At 46.4% G+C, this 18273-nt stretch overlaps 1 protein-coding gene across 1 annotated transcript in view; it reads right to left on the reverse strand.

The window, feature by feature from the left end:
- Positions 1–3462: 3462 nt before the first annotated feature.
- The window catches only part of PSMD11 (proteasome 26S subunit, non-ATPase 11), a 32372-nt gene continuing 17561 nt past the window's right edge, over positions 3463–18273 (reverse strand). Inside the window, exons 6-14 of the mRNA XM_059669513.1 lie at positions 17370–17564; positions 12026–12170; positions 11110–11170; positions 8269–8331; positions 6442–6567; positions 5819–5854; positions 5504–5555; positions 5056–5198; positions 3463–4944 (exon numbers count right to left, since the gene is read on the reverse strand). Of these exons, the coding sequence (XP_059525496.1) occupies positions 5056–5198; positions 5504–5555; positions 5819–5854; positions 6442–6567; positions 8269–8331; positions 11110–11170; positions 12026–12170; positions 17370–17564 (821 nt within the window). The 3' untranslated portion in view covers positions 3463–4944. The remainder of the gene's footprint in view (positions 4945–5055; positions 5199–5503; positions 5556–5818; positions 5855–6441; positions 6568–8268; positions 8332–11109; positions 11171–12025; positions 12171–17369; positions 17565–18273) is intronic.

The raw sequence follows: 18273 nt of genomic DNA on the forward strand, positions 1-18273 counted from the left end.
GCGTGAGTCCCGGGCGCCCCGCGCAGCCGAGCTCGGGCCGTGGGGAACGGCGGGGCGGGGCGGAGCGGGGTGGGGCGAGGACGGACCCCGCCCGCCGCGCCGCCCAGACACGTGCTGCCTTTGTTCCCGCCGCGGCGCCGGCAGCTGCGGGCCTGGGGGACGCTCTCCGCCTCATCCCCGCCCTGGCTGCTCGGGCCGGTCCTGGCCGAGGCTGCCACCCGAGCCGCACGAGAAGCCATCCGCGGAGGCCGGGGCGCCGAGCCCCTCCTGCCATTCAACATCCTCTTTCCCCGGAAAACGGTGTGGGAGGAACGCGAAGCCTTGGCGGAGGCCGCCTGGGTGCCACGCGCATCCCAAGTGGACTGCCCCGTTGCCCTTATTTCTTGCCCCTTCAGGACCTCCGTTCAGTACCCCCAGGTCAATGCTCACGGCCCGGGCGGGTCTTAGAAATCCAGGCTAAGAGGCGTAGGCAGCTCGGGCCGTTCCCCAAACAGCGACTGGCTGTGCCACACCACACCTGTGACTGGTCCCTGAGGCCGCTGGCTGGGCCCTTGCCCCAAAGATGAGCCAATATGCAGCCCATCACATACGTGACCTCGAAATTTCCCGCCCCCTCCTCTCACAGTAAAAACTGAAGCAACTGCTTCTCCAACCAGCCTCTGGTCGTAATTTGAAGATTTGGTGCAGGTAAAAATTTTTAATTCTGCATGAAATTCTGGTTCTAATAAGAACTGTTACCTTCACAGACAAGAATCCAGATCCTTCATTTGTTACTCTTTTAGTTTGTTTCTGGAGATTGATTTAGATTTGACCACAAACCTGGGAAACATATCTTACTTCAAATTACCACCTCTGGACCCAGTGCTGAGGACACAGAAAAGAGGATATCGAATTCCCTGACACCAGCCCTGGGCCAGCTCTAACGACTGCCTTAAGCAGAACAGAAATCTGGTACCATTTAGAACAATGCCACATCACAAAGTACTAGAATCTGCCTATGTGCTACCCAGAGATCTATCAATAGTGGCAACTGAATGCTTACAGGGCACGATGACTATACAGTAGAAGATGCCTTGCTCTCTGCCGAGGGCTCCTTCCGCAGCCCTTCAGAAACAGCCACAGAAGCTGTCAGCGTGGTCTGAAGGCAGGCCCTTAGCTCAGTGTGCCCCTCCCTCTGACTGCTCCAGTGTACAGCTCCCACCTGCTTTTCAAATGGAAGTCTCTTCAACCCTTTTCTATAGTCAGAAGCTCTAAGACCTAAGCTTCCCGCCCTCTGGCCCACTGACTCCCCAGTGACTCCGACAGAGCTGGACCCAGCCTTGTCATCTCCACCCCTTGGGAAGAACCCAGCTCCCGAGGTGGCCCACGTCCACAGTGCCTTTTCTGTATCTCAGGTCCCCTTCAGATTCTGGTGTGAAGCAAAGGTTAAGTGGTTCTCATTTCCCAAAATATGCCTAGAATTATAAGGCTGTACCCCCCCCCCCCCCGCCCCCTTAGAACCATTAGGCTCCACCCTGTTACCTGTCCCTACAAAATCTAATTCTAGCGATTCCACCTAATGGTGGCAGTGCCGAGCTCCACTTCATCACGCTCCCTTTTCCAAACCAAGGAAGCATGCATTTGCCTGGACTGGTTCCAGCCTGGCCACACTCTGTCCTTCTGCCTTTCCCCGGCACCTTCAAAAAGAGCCCTTAGCAGCATTACCCCAGCCTCCTCATCCTTGTCAAAGACAAAGATGTATTTGCAGCAGGCAGAGCATGAATGGGGTAGTGTCGCCAGCCCACCTGCTGTTGTGACTAGGGAGAGGCTGTCCGGAACCCGTCCAGTCAAGCTCTGCCTGTCTCAAGGCACCAAACGGCTCCTCTGCTCACTCAACCCACCACCACCACGAAGTTTCCATCACCGCTCCAACCGCGAGGTAAGGAAGAAAGGACAGTAATCTGCCAGAAATGGCAGCATCAAGGACCCGGGAGGAGGCAGGCCCAGCTGAATGATGCGGAGCTGTTTTCTTCCAAAGAACTGCAGGGAAGATCTCCAAATCCCACCCCCATCCATCAGCTCATTTATCCTATAGCCTATCTCTTGCTGCCGGCAGGGCCAGCCTGCTTGTCATCTGCACCGCTGAGCTGGGCTGCCCGTGTATCACAGGAGCGTCCCTGCCCTCTACATGCCCCCTTCTCATATCACCCCGGGGGAGGCCAAGGACCTAGCCGGCTGTCTTCCAGAAAGGGTTCCAAATAAAGCCCGGCTAACCCTGAGGAAGTCGGCTTTGTTCTTCCAGGGATCTCAGAGCAGCCCCTAGTGGCCCTTCTGGGCAGCACAGGTTACATAACCAGCAGTCCCCTGCTCATCAGCCTCAGCCTTTGCTCCCAACACCATCACATCTCATTCACACAAGCAAGTCCCGGCACCAGGAAGGCTGGTGCCACAAAGGGTCCCAGGTGAGTGAGCGGGCCCAGGCCATCCTCTCAGCTGTGCCGAGACCCAGCTTATTTGAGCCTGGATGGGCAGCAGTGCTCAGTCTAGAGGAGCACTGTCCACACGGAAAAGTAACACAAGCCACAAATGCAAGCCACATAGGTACTTTTCTAGTAGTCATATTAAAAGAGTAAAAAGAAACGGGTGAATTTTAATAATATATTTTATTTACCCAATAATGCTCAAATATTTTGACATATAAAAAGGCTGAGCTAATTTACATTCTTTTCATGCTACGTCTTCAAAGCCAGGCTTAGGGTTACATGTGCAGTGCATCGCAACTCCATCTAGCCCCGTTGCAGGAGCTCAACAGCCACCTGCAAAGGGGGCAGAGGACAGGCTGCTGCCAGTCGGGGCTGCCCGAGGCATGGGAAACCCTCCCCTATGCTCCAGCTCTGAAGATACCTTTGGAATCTCTTTTTAAAGTTCTTTATTGAAGCAGAACTCTTCCTGCAAGCAAAACTAGAGACACAGCACTGAAAACTGAGAATAGCAATTGCTCACACGTTAGTAGAGTTGGCAGCTAGAGCTCCCCTCCCTCCCAGGGGCCCGAGCCCTCAGGACCATCCCCAGGTCTGAGGTGTGTGAGGCAATCACCGCTCTTGAAGATTCCAAATGGAAACAAAACCACGAGTGTCAGGCCTCTTCGGGGACTTGCATTTCCATGACTTCATAGAACCCTCAAACCACAGTTACCCACCACGGAGGCGCCATCCGCATCGTGCAGAGGAAGTAGGCTCAGGATATTACATATATACACCCAAACCCCATGTCCACGGTGCCTTGGAAAAACAGAAAAGATGCCTGAGCACCATTCCCCATTTCAGGCTTCACGGACCAACACTCTTACCCAGCCCCTCAGTACAGCACCCACGTCTATGGGTCTCCCAGGAAGCAGATGACAGTGCACCTGTGGCCAGTCTAGAGGGCTCCACAGAGCTGCCTGCATTCACGGGAAGCCCTCCAGCATTCAAGAAAAGACACTTTTGAAAAAAAAATTGTTTTTATTGGAACTCATCTGAACATCAGATATACCTGGTGTTGGTTAGCAAGAACCGTTTGTACATTTGATATTGATGGTGCCAAAACCAAAACAGTGACTGGACATGATGGGGAGAGATGTTGAGAATAAAAACCTGATTTTGGAGAGGAAAATAAGAGCCAGTCAGATTCAGTGAGGATGCAAAACCTGGTACAACAAAATCTTTTACAAAATATAAATTTATTACGAAAACCTGGAAGGATAATCTGAGAAAGGGAAAGAAAAACAAAAGGAGGCCAGCAGGAAGGAAGCAGGAGGGAGAGGGAGGGAGGAGACAAGAGCTGGAGGAGGAAGAGGGAGCTGAGCACCCAGAGGTGCGAAGCTCACCAGCCAGTGGCATCCACTGTGTGCCCTCGCCAAAGCATGCGGTGCACAGGCTCACCTCCCCCCTCCAGTTCTAAGAAAGGAAGGAGGCTCCCTGGGAAGGGGACATGAGGTTGCTCGAAAACCCAACAACAAAAATAAAAACACACCCCCCAGTCTCATTTCCAATGTTCACTGTTTTAAAACGGAATAAATCCATCGGCCAGCAGTGGAGTGGGACAGGGAGAGGAGTGGGACAGGGAGGGAAGCTAATGGATGTCCGACAGCCCGCCTTCCCGAGGGGGAAGGAGGAAGAAGAGACATGTGATGGTCTCCTGGCTGAGAGGGGAGAGAGAAGGAAGAGAAAGAGCAGAGAGGGGCAATTAAAACATTGACGTCTAAACTAGTTTACTGTGTTAAAAAGAGCCACATGCACAGCAGGCCCCGCGAGGGCCCACATGCTCCCGTGTGGCCGTGGTGGACACTAGCTCCTGGCCTCGTCACGTCCTTCCCAGGTCCGAGCGGAGCTGCTGCTGCTGCTCCTGGGGCGGTGGCGGGACCTTCCGCCGGTCTGCTGGAGCCTTTGTGGAGGGAAGGTGGGTGGACAGCCGTATGACAGGGGAAAGAACACGGAAACGCCTCGTCTCAAATAAAAAAGAAAACAGCAGTCTATCCACAGTTGTTTGTTTTGGTTCAGTACAAACAGAATAAAAAGTCGTTGCTTTGATGGTCAGGCAAACACCCAATTCTGAAGAGGAGAGGTGCCGCCAGCGGGTGGATTGGGAGCCCGGTGGCTGGCGGAGCGCCTGGCTTGGCAGCCCTCTCCCAGGAGGCAGAGAGCACAGCTTTAGGTAGTGTAAGCCTTTTCCTTTTATTTAGAATAATCTTTTTTTTCTTTTTCTTTTTTTTGTAAGCAATGTCCCCACTCCCAAGTTGGGCCAGTAAAGATTACATGAAAACTGGCACACCTATCGGCTGGAATACAGATGCACCAAATGAGGATTTAAAAACTTTCCGAGCGAAAAGTAGAACAAAAAGAAAAAAGAATCTCCTAGCATTTTCCCCAAAGGTTTCACTCTCCCGCCACACACACTCGCCAAAGGACCGCTACAGATCCAACTCTGTAAGAGAAGACAGAGCAGTGTCACTCAGGGGCTGAGAGCCACAGCAGGCTTTCAAGTCTCGACAGGCAGAGGACAGAGCTGCCGGCCAGTCCTGGAGCCAGCACTCACCTATGTCAGTTTCTTGGCTTTGTTGTAGAGAGAATCCACTACTTTACTCATGTTCTGAATTGTTTCCAGAGCAGCTTCATAAGTTTTATCTACTGGGGGTTCATCGAAAATAATCAAAACACCCTCCCCCTGGTCCAAGATCCCTGCAGGAAACACAAGGGCAACCCATGAAAGAGATGGGATTAGACACAAGCACATTTCAGACACACCCGCCCCCCAGCTGCCTCATTTCTCCAGAGAGGAGAGGAAGTAGAACCCACCTATCGCCCTGTTCCATTTATACGTGGTTACTATATACTCTCACCCCGGAGGATGAGGGGCAAGGATCCCAGGGAACTACCAGGTAAAACAATGACATTACCTTCTTTCAAGGTAAACAAGAACATGATGCCTCTTCAACCATTTCCTCCCCACCACCAGCCGCCCTGCCTATGTGAGTGTTACTCACCATGAAATTTCTTGTCAAGAATCATCTGTGATAATTTCCTTTCCACATCGGCCTAAAATCAAAGCACTTGATTAAAGGAGCCAATTTCCACTAGTCAGAGACCACACCGACATGAAGCCTTCATACATAAAAGGGACTTAGGGCAGACGGACTGACAACAGAACGGCAACAAGGCAGCTCCAGTTCTGAGCCCATGGTCCCCATGCCCCACTGAGGAGCTTGGGAGCCTTCCAACAAGGCCCACTGAGTGTAATGCCAGCCCCCCACAAACCCCTTCCCCATCCTTACCCCCAAGACAAGCTCAGGACTCCTTACCTTGGAGAGTTTGATGAGGCTAGATATGTGTTCAATCTAAAAGAAAAGGCAGAGAGACACCAACACTGAAAGTTTTACCTCTGCCTCTCATATAGGGGCTGAGTGTCCATAGGGCCAGATTCCCTTTGGCCACACCTGTGCTCTGTCCATCTGCCTTCATCACACAGACAATAAACACACTCCTACCCCACACACTCAGAAAACACTCACCACATGGTGCTCACTACAAAAGCAAGGAGACTGCACTGAATACAGGCAGCGGCAATCTCAACAGCCCCTCTCCTGGATTCTTGTTCCATCAAGAGTCCCAGGCCCTGCCAGGTTGCTCAGTTGGTTAGAGTGTCGTCCCAATATGCCAAGGTTGCAGGTTCAATCCCCGGTCAGGGGACATAAAAGAACCAACCAATGAATGCATAAATAAGTGGAACAAGTAGATGCTTTTCTCTCTTTCTCAAAAATCAGTAAGTAAAATTTCTTAAAAAAGAATCCCAACCTCTTGGTGGTTTCTGCCCACCAGGCACATCCTTGAAGTGAGTTCCTGTTGTGGACAGGTGTGGAGAGGGAGGGGCTGCAATGGGAATGCCCAGCCAGAGAGGGGCTCGAGTCCCCAGGAGGGCTCTTACCTGTACTCGGGAAAAAGGCTCAATGACTCGGATCAGATTCTGTTCCAGTAAGTTATCATACAGCTTGGCCAAGTGTGTGTTGATGATTGGGTCATCCCGGAGCTCTGCCCGGTAATCTGTCAGGGCCTGCCAAAAGATTGGCACAGAGTTGCACTTGAAAGTCACCCTATGCCTAGCTTCCTAAGTAGTGTGCTGGCCCTTGCAACTGCATGGTTGACTGTAGTTCTGGAGGATTGGGGGAGATGAAAGAACAGTTATGGCAGAAGGCAGAAGAAAAGGAACATCAAGAATTAAAAGATTTGCCCTAACCGGTTTGGCTCAGTGGATAGAGCGTCGGCCTGCAGACTGAAGGGTCCCAGGTTCGATTCCAGTCAAGGGCATATGCCTTGGTTGCGGGCACATCCCCAGTAGGAGGTGTGCAGGAGGCAGCTGAATCAATGTTTCTCTCTCATTGATGTTTCTAACTCTCTATCCCTCTCCCTTCCTCTCTGTAAAAAATCAATAAAATTTATTACAAAAAAAAAAGATTTATGCCCTGACCGACCAGTTTGGCTCAGTGGATAGAGCGTCGGCCTGCAGACTGAAGGGTCCCAGGTTCGAGTCCACTCAAGGGCATGTACCTTGGTTGTGGGCACATCCCCAGTAGGGGATGTGCATGAGGCAGCTGATCAATATTTCTCTCTCATTGATGTTTTTAACTTTCTATCCCTCTCCCTTCCTCTCTGTAAAAAACTCAATAAAGCCCTAACCAGTTTGGCTCAGTGGATAGAGTGTCAGCCTGAGGACTGAAGGGTCCCAGGTTCGATCCCAGTCAAGGGCATGTACCTTGGTTGCGAGCACATCCCCAGTGGGGGGTGTGCAGGAGGCAGCTCATCAATGTTTCTAACTCTCTATCCCTCTCCCTTCCACTCTGTAAAAAATCAATAAACTATATCTTTTTTAAAAAATCAATAAAATATATTTACAATGAATTTTTTAAAAAATTTAAAGATGGAGCCACCCCAGGCACCATCTTTGTCTGAAAGCTCAAATCATGTAAGCCAACAGTGGTTCAGTTTGTAAGCCAAATTCACTACACACACTAGTTCTCAACATGTATATCCACAGAACAAATAGGGTCTCTATGGGGGGAAAAAAAGAACTCTCAGGTTAAGTAATGGGAACTGATGAATTCCAGAGCTAGCTCTTGGAATTCTTCAAGGAACATCAATCAGCACAGCACAGCTCTGCAGTTAGCTCCTTTCTAATTAAAACTGGTTAATAGTATCTATATATATAAAAGCCTAAGCGACCAGACGGCCGGCCGGTAGCTATAGCGCGCACTGACCACGAGGGGGCAGACGCTCAATGCAGGAGCACCGCTCAGCTGACAGAAGGGCGCGAGACACCGGGCTCAGGGGCCTCTCCCTCGGACAATCCCCCTTGCGCACCTGAGCTGCAGTGGTAGCAGGCACAGCAGGGTTGGGATAAGCAGGAGCGGCACAGCGCCCAGCCGGGGCTCAGGCTCCTCCCCGGCCGCCTGACGCATTGTGCACTACTTCATGCTGTGCGGGATTGATACAGACAGCGGACTGGAGCCCAGTCCGTTGAGATGGCAGGTAAGGCCGGGCTGCAGTGGTGCAGAGATCCACTGATCCCAGAAAACCAGGCCGAGGGACCCCACCAGTGCATGAATCCGTGCACCGGGCCTCTAGTAAGGAATAATTCTGTACTATCTTTGCAACTTCTTATGAAACGATAGTTATTTTAAAATAGTGTATGTTTTTAAAAAGTACTTAAATGCCCCTCTTTTCCACCCATTCCCTACCAACCCAGCACCATGCTTACCTTTTCAAAATCTGCGAGTGACCTGTTCTTGCTAGCCTGAGCCACACATTTTAATGCTTCTGTCTAAAAATAAAGAGAAAAGTAGTGAAAGTGACCTGTTCTGCACACCCACATCCCACAAACAAGTCTCATAAGCAGTATACTACGTCCCAACAACTTCTGGTGGCAGGGAAGAAGCAGGCCCACAACTGTTCCTGAGGCCTGGGAAGAAAAGCTGCAATAAGACCACTAAGAGAACTGTGGCTGTGCCTGCAAAGTGAATGGGGTGCTTCTACATTCATGGTGGCCAGAGACTGGGGTCCCCAAAGCAGGCACCTGATGAGATCTGGGGGAACACCCAGAGACCCATTGACCTGGCCCCTCCTGTTCCCCACAGACTGAGACATGGGGGCCCGGCACTATGCCTGTGCTCACTCAATCCAGATCATAAAGGTGGAGGAGATCTCGGTCAACAAGTGCCGCCAACTGGCATGGCAGTTAAGCAGTTCCACGACCAAGTTCCTGCTGCCCCCGCCCCCCCGCGCCCCCCCGCCCCCCGGTCCTTCATCACTAGCACTAGCACACTTCACCACCAAAAGGCCCAACACCTTTTTTTTTTTGTTAATCCTCATCTGAGGATATTTTTTCCATTGATTTTTAGAGAGAATGGAATGAAGGAAGGGAGGGGGAGAGAGAAAGATAAACATTGACATGAGACACACATCAGTTGGTTGCCTTCTACATGCGCCCGACCAGGGCCGGAGATTGAGTCTGCAACCCAGGTACATGCTCTTGACCAGGAATCAAACCCAAGACCCTTCAATGCTCTAACCACTGAACAAAATCAGCCAGGGCTCCAACACCTTTTAGATGTAGGGCCTCCCTGTCCCCTGGTCTGCCTGAATAAACACCTTGGGAAAATCAGGAAGGAAAACAAAAAGAATGCCACTGTGTGCCAGCCAGTTTCCCTTTGAAATCTGAAATAAATTAAAAATACTAGAAAACAGCTAGTTCCCCCCCGCCCCCGCAAAAACAAAAAAACCAAAAAAAAAAAACCTTGACACAACATTCTCCAAAGATGACATGTTAAAAGGGAAAATGACCAGAGAACTGATTTCTTTCCAAGACTCCCTATCCCTGTAACACCCCTGATTCCTTCCTTCCCACCTGATAAGACCTGTGCTTCATGAAGATTCATTCTGCTAGGTTTATTACAGTGTGCAGACCAAGGTCTACTTTCATTAGGGTTGAGGCATCACAATTTTACATATTACACTGCACGTTAAAACCCCAGAGTTATGAAGGTACAATCAATGGTTCAGGGCACCTTCTAACCCAGTTAGAAAAGGCACCTGCCATTAAGGTACACAGGACCAGGAGCTCCTCCTGTACCGGCCTATGTACTTAAATAAGGTTGGTGTGTCTTATACAGCAGACTTTAAAAATAGAGCCAAGGCTCTGGTCCCTGTGGCTCAGTTGGATGGGTGTCATCCCATGAACCAGGAGGTTGCCAGTTCAATTCCCGGTCAAGGGACATGCTCGGATTGCAGGCTCAACCCGAGGCAGCAGATCAACTTTTCTCTCTCTTTCTCCTTCTTCCCTCTAAAAATCAGTAAAAATATATTTTTTTAAAATAGTGCAAAGTGTTCTCAGCATTTGTCCTATAGACAGAAGAAATGTCATAATGAGAAAAGCCTGGAACTTAGAGCCAAGATAACCCAAGTTCAAAGTCTGGCTCCACCACTACCAGTTAGTTTACCTGATCTTGTTCTGGACACCTGATCTCTCTTAGCCCATCTCCTCAACTCTAATTCTAGATAATAACAAGTATACACTTTAGCAATAACCAGTATTCTTTTGGTCAAAATTAGAAGCTGATCTGAAACTTTTTCTGATAAAAAGCCAATTAGGGCCACTTTTGGAGAAGGAAGAAATCATCTTGTGGCCATTCCTCTGAAGATACAGCGAGACAGCCAATGTGCCTGTTGTTTAGAGACAAATCTTTGAATCTACAAAGATTACTTTTACTTTAATAATGATATTTAAACAAAGTACAAAGAAGAGATAGTGAAGACATCTGAGACGTCATCTTTACACAGGTCACACTCATAGCTATATAGGCACAAAAGGTACCACAAAAAGAGCTACTGGCCCAACCAGTGTGGCTTGGTGGTTAAGCGTCGACCCATGAACCAGAGATTATGGTTCAATTCCCGGTCAGGGCACATGCTCGGGCTGCAGGCTCGATACCCAGTAGGGGGTGTGCAGGAGGCAGCTGATCAATGAATGATTCTCTCTCACCATTGATGTTTCTATCTCTCTCTCCCTCACCCTTCCTCTCTGAAATCAATACATTTTTTAGAAAAAAAGAACTCTTCTTGCACCACATCCAAAACTCAGGATATGAGTGTAAAGTGCTAATATAAGAAGCACTCAGGTGAGTCATCAAAACCTAGTTTCTGCACCAAGCAACCTGATCTCCTTAAAGCACATACATGTGCACCAGGCCTTACTGGGCTTCCACTAGGAGGATCAAGATTTCATATTCTGCACATGTCAAATTTGCAAGTCAGGCTCAGATAAATTTCCTGGTCAATGCAACCTAACTCAATACAAATGCTAAAATTCACTCCTTCAAACCATCTGATGTCCATAAGAGCACCAAATACTGACTTTTTAGATCACAAATTTAAAAGCACAAGAAATATACTGAATGGGCTTAAGGAAAAGGGGTGGCGGGGAGGGGATAAAAATGTAGAATGGAGACTTGAAGACCACGAGTCTCACCAAACATCATGCCTGACACAATATGCTGGCCTCAGAGTAAGCAGAGATCAGAACCGCAGTCGTGGTGTCCCCTACCTGCCTCCCCGCATACCGCAGTGCAAGCTTCCCGCTCACCAGAGCCTGGACATCTTCTGGGCTAGAAAAAAAGACATACTTGGTCAATTGCTCCAGAACATTATGCTTGTAAGTATAGGCTTAGGCAAATTTCTTTTTCTCAGAATTCTACTGAGAATCAGCCCTACCCAGAAGCCAGTCTGAATTCCTACACTCTGGGACAAAAATCAACAGTGAAGAGCAGAAAAACTCCAGCATTAAAAAGAAAGCCACAATGAACCTACCAAAAGTAATAGAACCAGCAGGCCGAATAATAAGTATAAGTCAAATCCCAACATAAGATCCAAAAAACCGGCCCGGCATGGCTCAGTGGTTGAATGTCAACCTATGAACCAGAAGGTCAAGGTTCGATTCCCAGTCAGGGCACATGCCCGGTTGTGGGCTTGATCCCCAGTAGGGAGTGTGCAGAAGGCAGCCAATTAATGATTCATCATTGATGTTTCTATCTCTCTCTCTCCCTCTCCACTCCTCTCTGAAATCAATAAAAATATCTTTATAAAATAAAGAAGATCCAAAAAGAATCCCAGTAAATATCTCATTTATCACCCCAAAATATAGATAAATTATGTATTATTCTTTATAAAGATCTGTCATACTTTCTGTTGTGCCCTTTTTCAAACCTCTCCCTAACCTCTTCCTTAATCTACCCCCTGTTGGTCTGTAAGTTATTTTCTGGCCCTCTGTCCAATTATTACTCTTTGGAAAGAATAATTGCAGGATACTCCAAGGAGGCTTCCCATCTACTTCCACTAGCCCAAGAGGCAGCTGTTGTAGCTTCTGTGACTGTCCAGTCCCTGCCAAGCCATCTCTGACACAGCAGAAAACTCAGTTAAAAATCTGAATTCTCAAATCCCAGAGTTAATTAACGTGCACCTACCTGTTGAGCATGATTTTGCACAACAACATGTACTTCAGAGAGGTGATTGCCTTGGGGCTATCAATGGAGTCATAACCCTCAAATGCCTCATAGAAATATGAGTATGCAGTTTTCCAGTCCTTCTCCTCTGCTGCGTGAATAATACCTAAGCATTGAAAAGAACGGTGGAAGAACCACATGAGAACCACACAAGATCAGAGCTGGAAAGGGCCTCAGAAACCTATCCCAACCCCATCCACTTAATCCTGAGGTCAGGAAAGGATAAAGGACCTGTCCAAAGTCATTATCAGCTAGTGGCAAAGCTGGGATTAGAACCCATGTCTTTCTTTGGCTTCCCAGTTCAATGCCATCTTGCTAATATAAATTCTAAAGGAGTTAAGACCCAACTCAAAGAAGATCCTAAAGCTTGCAAACTGTAACACCTTCTCCATGCTTCTCACCCTTACTGCATGCAGGCCTATCTTTTGCAGCCACTAGGAAAGGACATCCTCCATTACATCACTTTCATAAGTCAGGAAGTTGACCCAAACATCCCTGCACTGCCCAAATGACTGATTTTAATAATATTAACCATTTCATTAAGATAGCTTTTCTAAGCTTGACATTTTTATATGTAAGCAGCTTTCATGGGGGAGAAAAAAAATCCAATCTCTTATATCCTCATTTGAAATATTTCTCATTTATGGATGTACTTTAGCCCAGTTGTGAGTTGCAACAGTATATAGATTTCACATAATGCCAAATCCATGAACTTAAATGCACACAGTCAAACAGTATTTATTTAGACTGACACATCACATTCATATAATTCTCTACTTCTTAGAGGTTGGGCTGCTCCCAATGAGCCTAACTTTGATTGAACCTGCTACTATTTCCAACCTATGCCATGCCCTGGCATAATATGAAAATTAGTACTTTTAGCTTGGGAGCACCTAAGTCCTAAGAGTCTATATATCAGTTCTAACTCTGCCTCAGCCCCATCCATTTATTTACCACCGGGCTTTCCAACATTCTTCAAATCAAGGTACATGTAGTAGAGAGTATTCAGCATGCTGGAGTAAAAAGATGAAACTACTGACATGTGACCCCAAGATATCAATGTTTCAGCACACTTCTAACCTACCTGTTACATACCTGTGTGTCTGGCACCCCAGCCAGGAACTCCGCCAGCACTTTACCCTACCCAAAAAGCCTTCCCCTCTGAGGCTGAAGGAATCAGATCCTCCTTCTACTATTCTTAAATACAGAGGCCTGGAGAAAACCCCCCTTCTCTGTGGCCAAGGAGAGCTCCCTAAAGAATAGCCAACAAACTATTAACCCTGCTAAAACTAGGTAAGACAAATCTCCATTTTCCCATACCTCCCAGTGCAGAGCTAGAGGAGAACAGACCAGGCCCAAACTAAGACTAGTCAGAAAAAAAAAAAGTAAAATACGCCCCCCACCCCAAGATGGTATATGGTTTTCCCAAACTCATTAGTAAATAGGAGCCACATTAGGACATTAGGACTATGAGCATCATGGTTGGTGTGAGGTGTACTGTATTGTTTAAAAAGAACTAGACCATGGGTCCTCAAACTTTTTAAACAGGGGGCCAGTTCACTGTCCCTCAGACCGTTGGAGGGCCGGACTATAGTTTAAAAAAAAACTATGAACAAATTCCTATGCACACAGCACATATCTTATTTTGAAGTAAAAAAACAAAACGGGAACAAATACAATATTTGTATTTGCATGTGGCCCGCGGGCCGTAGTTTGTCACTCATTCAACACAAATATTAATGAGAGCTTCCCCTGTGCCAAGCACTGATATAGCTACTATGGAGGAAATAAATACAAATGAGGTCCTCAAGGAGCTGAGTCTCACAGTGGGAAAGATGGTCACCAAAACAGAAACAAGATTAGTACCTTAACATGTACAAAGAATATACCTTTCACAGGGAAGTCTGAAGCAAAGAAGACTTCCTGGAGAGGGTTTATAGAGAAGACATCTAACCTGGATCTAGAAGGATGCAAAGGAGTTTGCCATAGGGACAAGATGAAAAGGGGAATTTTGAAGCAGAGTTGACAACATATATAAAGGCCCAGAAGCAGCAGCACATGAAGTCATTTGATGAACAGGAATAATAACCAAAGGTGATAATGAGAAGGATGCCTTCCTTTTTTTTAATCCTCACCCAAGAATACAGTTTACTGATTTTAGAGAGAGATGGGGAGAGAGAAACATATATCAGTTGCCTTCCGTACTCACCCCAAGAGGGGACCAAACCCACAACCTTTTGGTGTATGGGACAACACTCCAACCAACTGAGCCACCAGACCAGGGCAGGATGCCCTCCTTTGGTTAAAGTATAATTTAGCCTGGAGATTACAGGGAACTACTGGAAAATTTTAAACAAAGAAGTTGCATGATCAGATTTGTGTTTCAGAAAAATGACTTCGGACCAGTAAGAAAGATGGACTGAGAAAAGTGACTAGGGACAGTTAGAACAGTAAAAGACTCCAGTGGTGCAGCCACTATGGAAGACAGTATGGAGTTTCCTTAAAAAACTGAAAATGGAACTCCCATTTGACCCTGTGATCCCACTTCTAGGAATATATCCCAAGAAACCAGAAACACCAATCAGAAAGGATATATCCACCCCTATGTTCATAGCAGCACAATTCACCATAGCTAAGATCTGGAAACAGCCTAAGTGCCCATCAGTAGATGAATGGATTAGAAAACTGTGGTACATCTACACGATGGAATACTATGCTGCTGTAAAAAGGAAGGAACTCTTACCATTTGCAACGTCATGGATGGAACTAGAGAGCATTATGCTAAGTGAAATAAGCCAGTCAATAAAGGAAAAGTACCACATGATCTCACTCATTCGTGGACAATAGAGACCATTATAAACTTTTGAACAATAATAGATACAGAGGCAGAGCTGCCTCAAACAGATTGTCGAGCTGCAGCGGGAAGGCCGGGGAGGGTTGGGGGGCAGGAGGTAGGGGGGTAAGAGATCAACGAAAGGACTTGTATGCATGCATATAAGTATAACCAATGGACATAAGACACTGGGTGATAGGGGAGGCTAGGGGACTGTCTAGGGCGGGGGGATAAAATGGATACATATGTAATACCCTTTGTAATACTTTAGCAATAAAAAAAAAAAAAAAAAAGACTCCAGTGGCCTAGGCATCAGTTAGAGCAGTGTAGATGGAAAAGGAAGGGCTGATGTGGAGACAGACTCAACCTGATCTGGCAACTGAGTATGGACATGAGGAGTGAAGGAGAGGAAGGGGTCAAAATTACTCCAAAGACAACAGCTTGAGCAACTAAGTCAATGATGATGCCACTAACTAAAATAGGAGAGGCAGAAAAAAACAGTTTAAGGGAGAGGGGTTAAATAATTTTGGTTTTCAACATGTTGAGATTGAGATATAGTATGTATGTCCATTATGCAGCTGAAAAGCTGGATCTGGAATTTAGGAGGAAGTTACTGAAGATTTAGATGAAGAGACCGTTAGTGTTATATGGCGACTAAAGCATGGGGAAAACATGGGATTAGACAGGAAACAGGGAGAACAGGAAGAGAAAAAGAACTGAGAAAACAACACTGAGGAACACAGCAAAGTGTGACCAAGAATAATTATTCAAGGGAGGAGAACCAAAAAGACAGTGATGTCAAAGAAGCCTAGCCCTGGCCAAGTGGCTCAGCGATTAGAGTGCAGGCTCACGCACTAAAGGGTCGACGGTTCAATTTCCAGTCAAGGGCACACCCCTGGGTTGCAGGTTTGATCCTTAGCCCCGGTTAGGGCGTGTCTGGGAGGCAAACAATCCATGTGCCTCACATAAATGCATCTCTCTCTCTCTCTCTCTCTCTCTCAACCATCCACCCTCCCTCCCTCCCTCCCTCTTCCCATCCCTTTCACTCTCTCTCTAAAAATCAATAGAAAAAATATCCTTGGGTGAGGATTAACCAAAAAAAGAGAAAGAAAGGAAGGAAGAAAAAGAAACCTAGAGAATTCAACAGGGTCAAAATCTCCACCATGCCCCTGCACACCACCCCCATTCCCCATCAGAGGAGTCAAGAGAGATAAGAAAATAAGGATAGTCTTTCAACACTTTCAAGAAGCTTGCCAAGCAAAGGAGAGGACAGCAATTTAAAAAGGAGAAAGGACGGTATTTTTTCAGCTGGGGTGGTTCAAAGACTGAGATGCAGAGCCACATGGAGAAGAAGAAAGACTACAGATTTAGAATGGAACAAAAGGACAAGTAGAAGGATCATTCTTGATAAAGGTTACAAATGTTTAGTGACTTAAATTCTGGCAAGGAAAAACAAGAGGGTTTACATAAAAATGACCTCCATTTCCTCTGAGAAATCAGATGCAAGTTCATGTCTTGACCATGAAGGAAGGGCATAATAAAAGAGCAGGGGTTTAAAGAAAGTGCCAAATTGGTCAAGGCTAGGTACTATGATAAAAACTACATTCATCATAATCTAATCCCCACCACAATCCTATGAAGAGGTACAATTTACAGATGAGTTACAGATAAATTACGTAACTTGCCCAAAGATAAATTAACTAACTAGAATTTGGCAGAACTAAAATGTCAAGCTAGAAAAGTCGGTTTCTAGAGCTATTGCTCTTAACCTCTGAATGACAAAACATGCCATTTGATACTCAAAATACTCAAGAGGCAAGTAGGGCAGGTATTCTCTGTTACAGACATGGAAATTAAGACTACAGAAAGTAAGGGCTTAAACTAGTCTTCTGCCTTTAATTCCAGTGCTCCTTCAGTAATAATAAAGTATAACTAATAAAAGCTGCTGACTTCAAGTATTCTACTGCCCATTGCCTCCTAGCCCCAACATTCACACACTCCATTAGAAAGCTATCCACTAAACTCAACTGAAATTCGGGAGCGGGGGTGTCTTTTCTTAGCCCTGTTCTGAGGCCACTTGGATAAGCCCAACATGCTTTACAAAGATCTCCAAGTGACAACAGACTTGGGTTAATCCATGTTAGAAAGAGCTGCCACCAGCCTGAGTAGTGACAAAGAAGGAAATTAAGGGAGCTTTTTAAACCTAAGTGAGAGTTCTCTAAGGTCTTGCCTCTAAAAATCAGGTTGCCTGGGCAACCATGGATAAACATGTTATTAATATATTTTAGGTAGTTAATAGCAAATTAATAGAAGGGAGCAGCTAGTTAGAGAAAACCTTCTAATTGGTTTCTCTGAAGACGGCTCAAGCCAAATCAGCCAATTTTATTCCCCAGCCCCAATCCACCATTCCTTCCACCTGTGAAATAAGATGAGTTTTAAGAAAAAAATCCCATGAGTAGCTACAGGTATTACCTGACTGCATATCCAACGTGGCCTGCAATTTAGGGGGGCAGTAGATGGCATTTGCTGTGGTTCGAGCAGAGGTTAAGGCAGCTCGGGCTTTCGGCAAGTTGCTGAGGGCATGGTATGTTTTGCTTTCTAAAAGCTGTACTTCCACCAAAAGGGCTTTGTCATCCATCTTTTTCAACTCCCGCAGCAGCTGAGAACCTGGAGGGGGAAAAATATTATGCCCCTTTCTAAGCCATAATCTTAATATCTTCATCCCATAGTATCACCCTCTCCCACCCTCATAAGAACACTCAGGATAAAGAAACCAGAAACCTGCCTGAACCCAAAAAGAGGTTTACCTATTTCCAAGAATTAAATTTTCTGTTAAATGTGCTTTCTTCCAAAAGAGAAACACAAATCTCTTGGAAACTTTCTGTATTCTAAGGAGAACATTAGAGCCAAGAGCTCTATGAGCTTACTTCTAAATTTTGAAATCTCCACCCAGAAAACGCTGAAACTAGTTATCCAATGATCTCACTCACTCTCTCTCTGTCCAGCAATCACAGACTACATAAAGAATACCAGGCACTAGGGTTGGTGGGAGACGGAAGGAGTTCTGGATATACACTGTTCTCCAAACACACCTTACCTTCTTTTCCCCATCTCAGATGTGAAAAATCAAATCCAAACAGACTTGCATCAGACACAAAAATTAACTCAAAACAAGTCAAAGACCTAAATATAAGATCTAAATCTATAAAATACAGGAGTAAAATCGTCGTGATCTTGGATTAGACAATGATCTCTTAGCAATGATACCAAAATCATAAGTAACAAAAGAAAAATGGGATTTAATCCAAATTAAATTGTGCTTCAAAGAAAACCACCAAGAAAGTGAAAAAACAACTCATGGGGTGGGAAAAAAATA

The sequence above is a fragment of the Myotis daubentonii genome, chromosome 16, assembly GCF_963259705.1.
Source record: "Myotis daubentonii chromosome 16, mMyoDau2.1, whole genome shotgun sequence".
In the NCBI taxonomy this organism is placed as follows: domain Eukaryota; kingdom Metazoa; phylum Chordata; class Mammalia; order Chiroptera; family Vespertilionidae; genus Myotis; species Myotis daubentonii.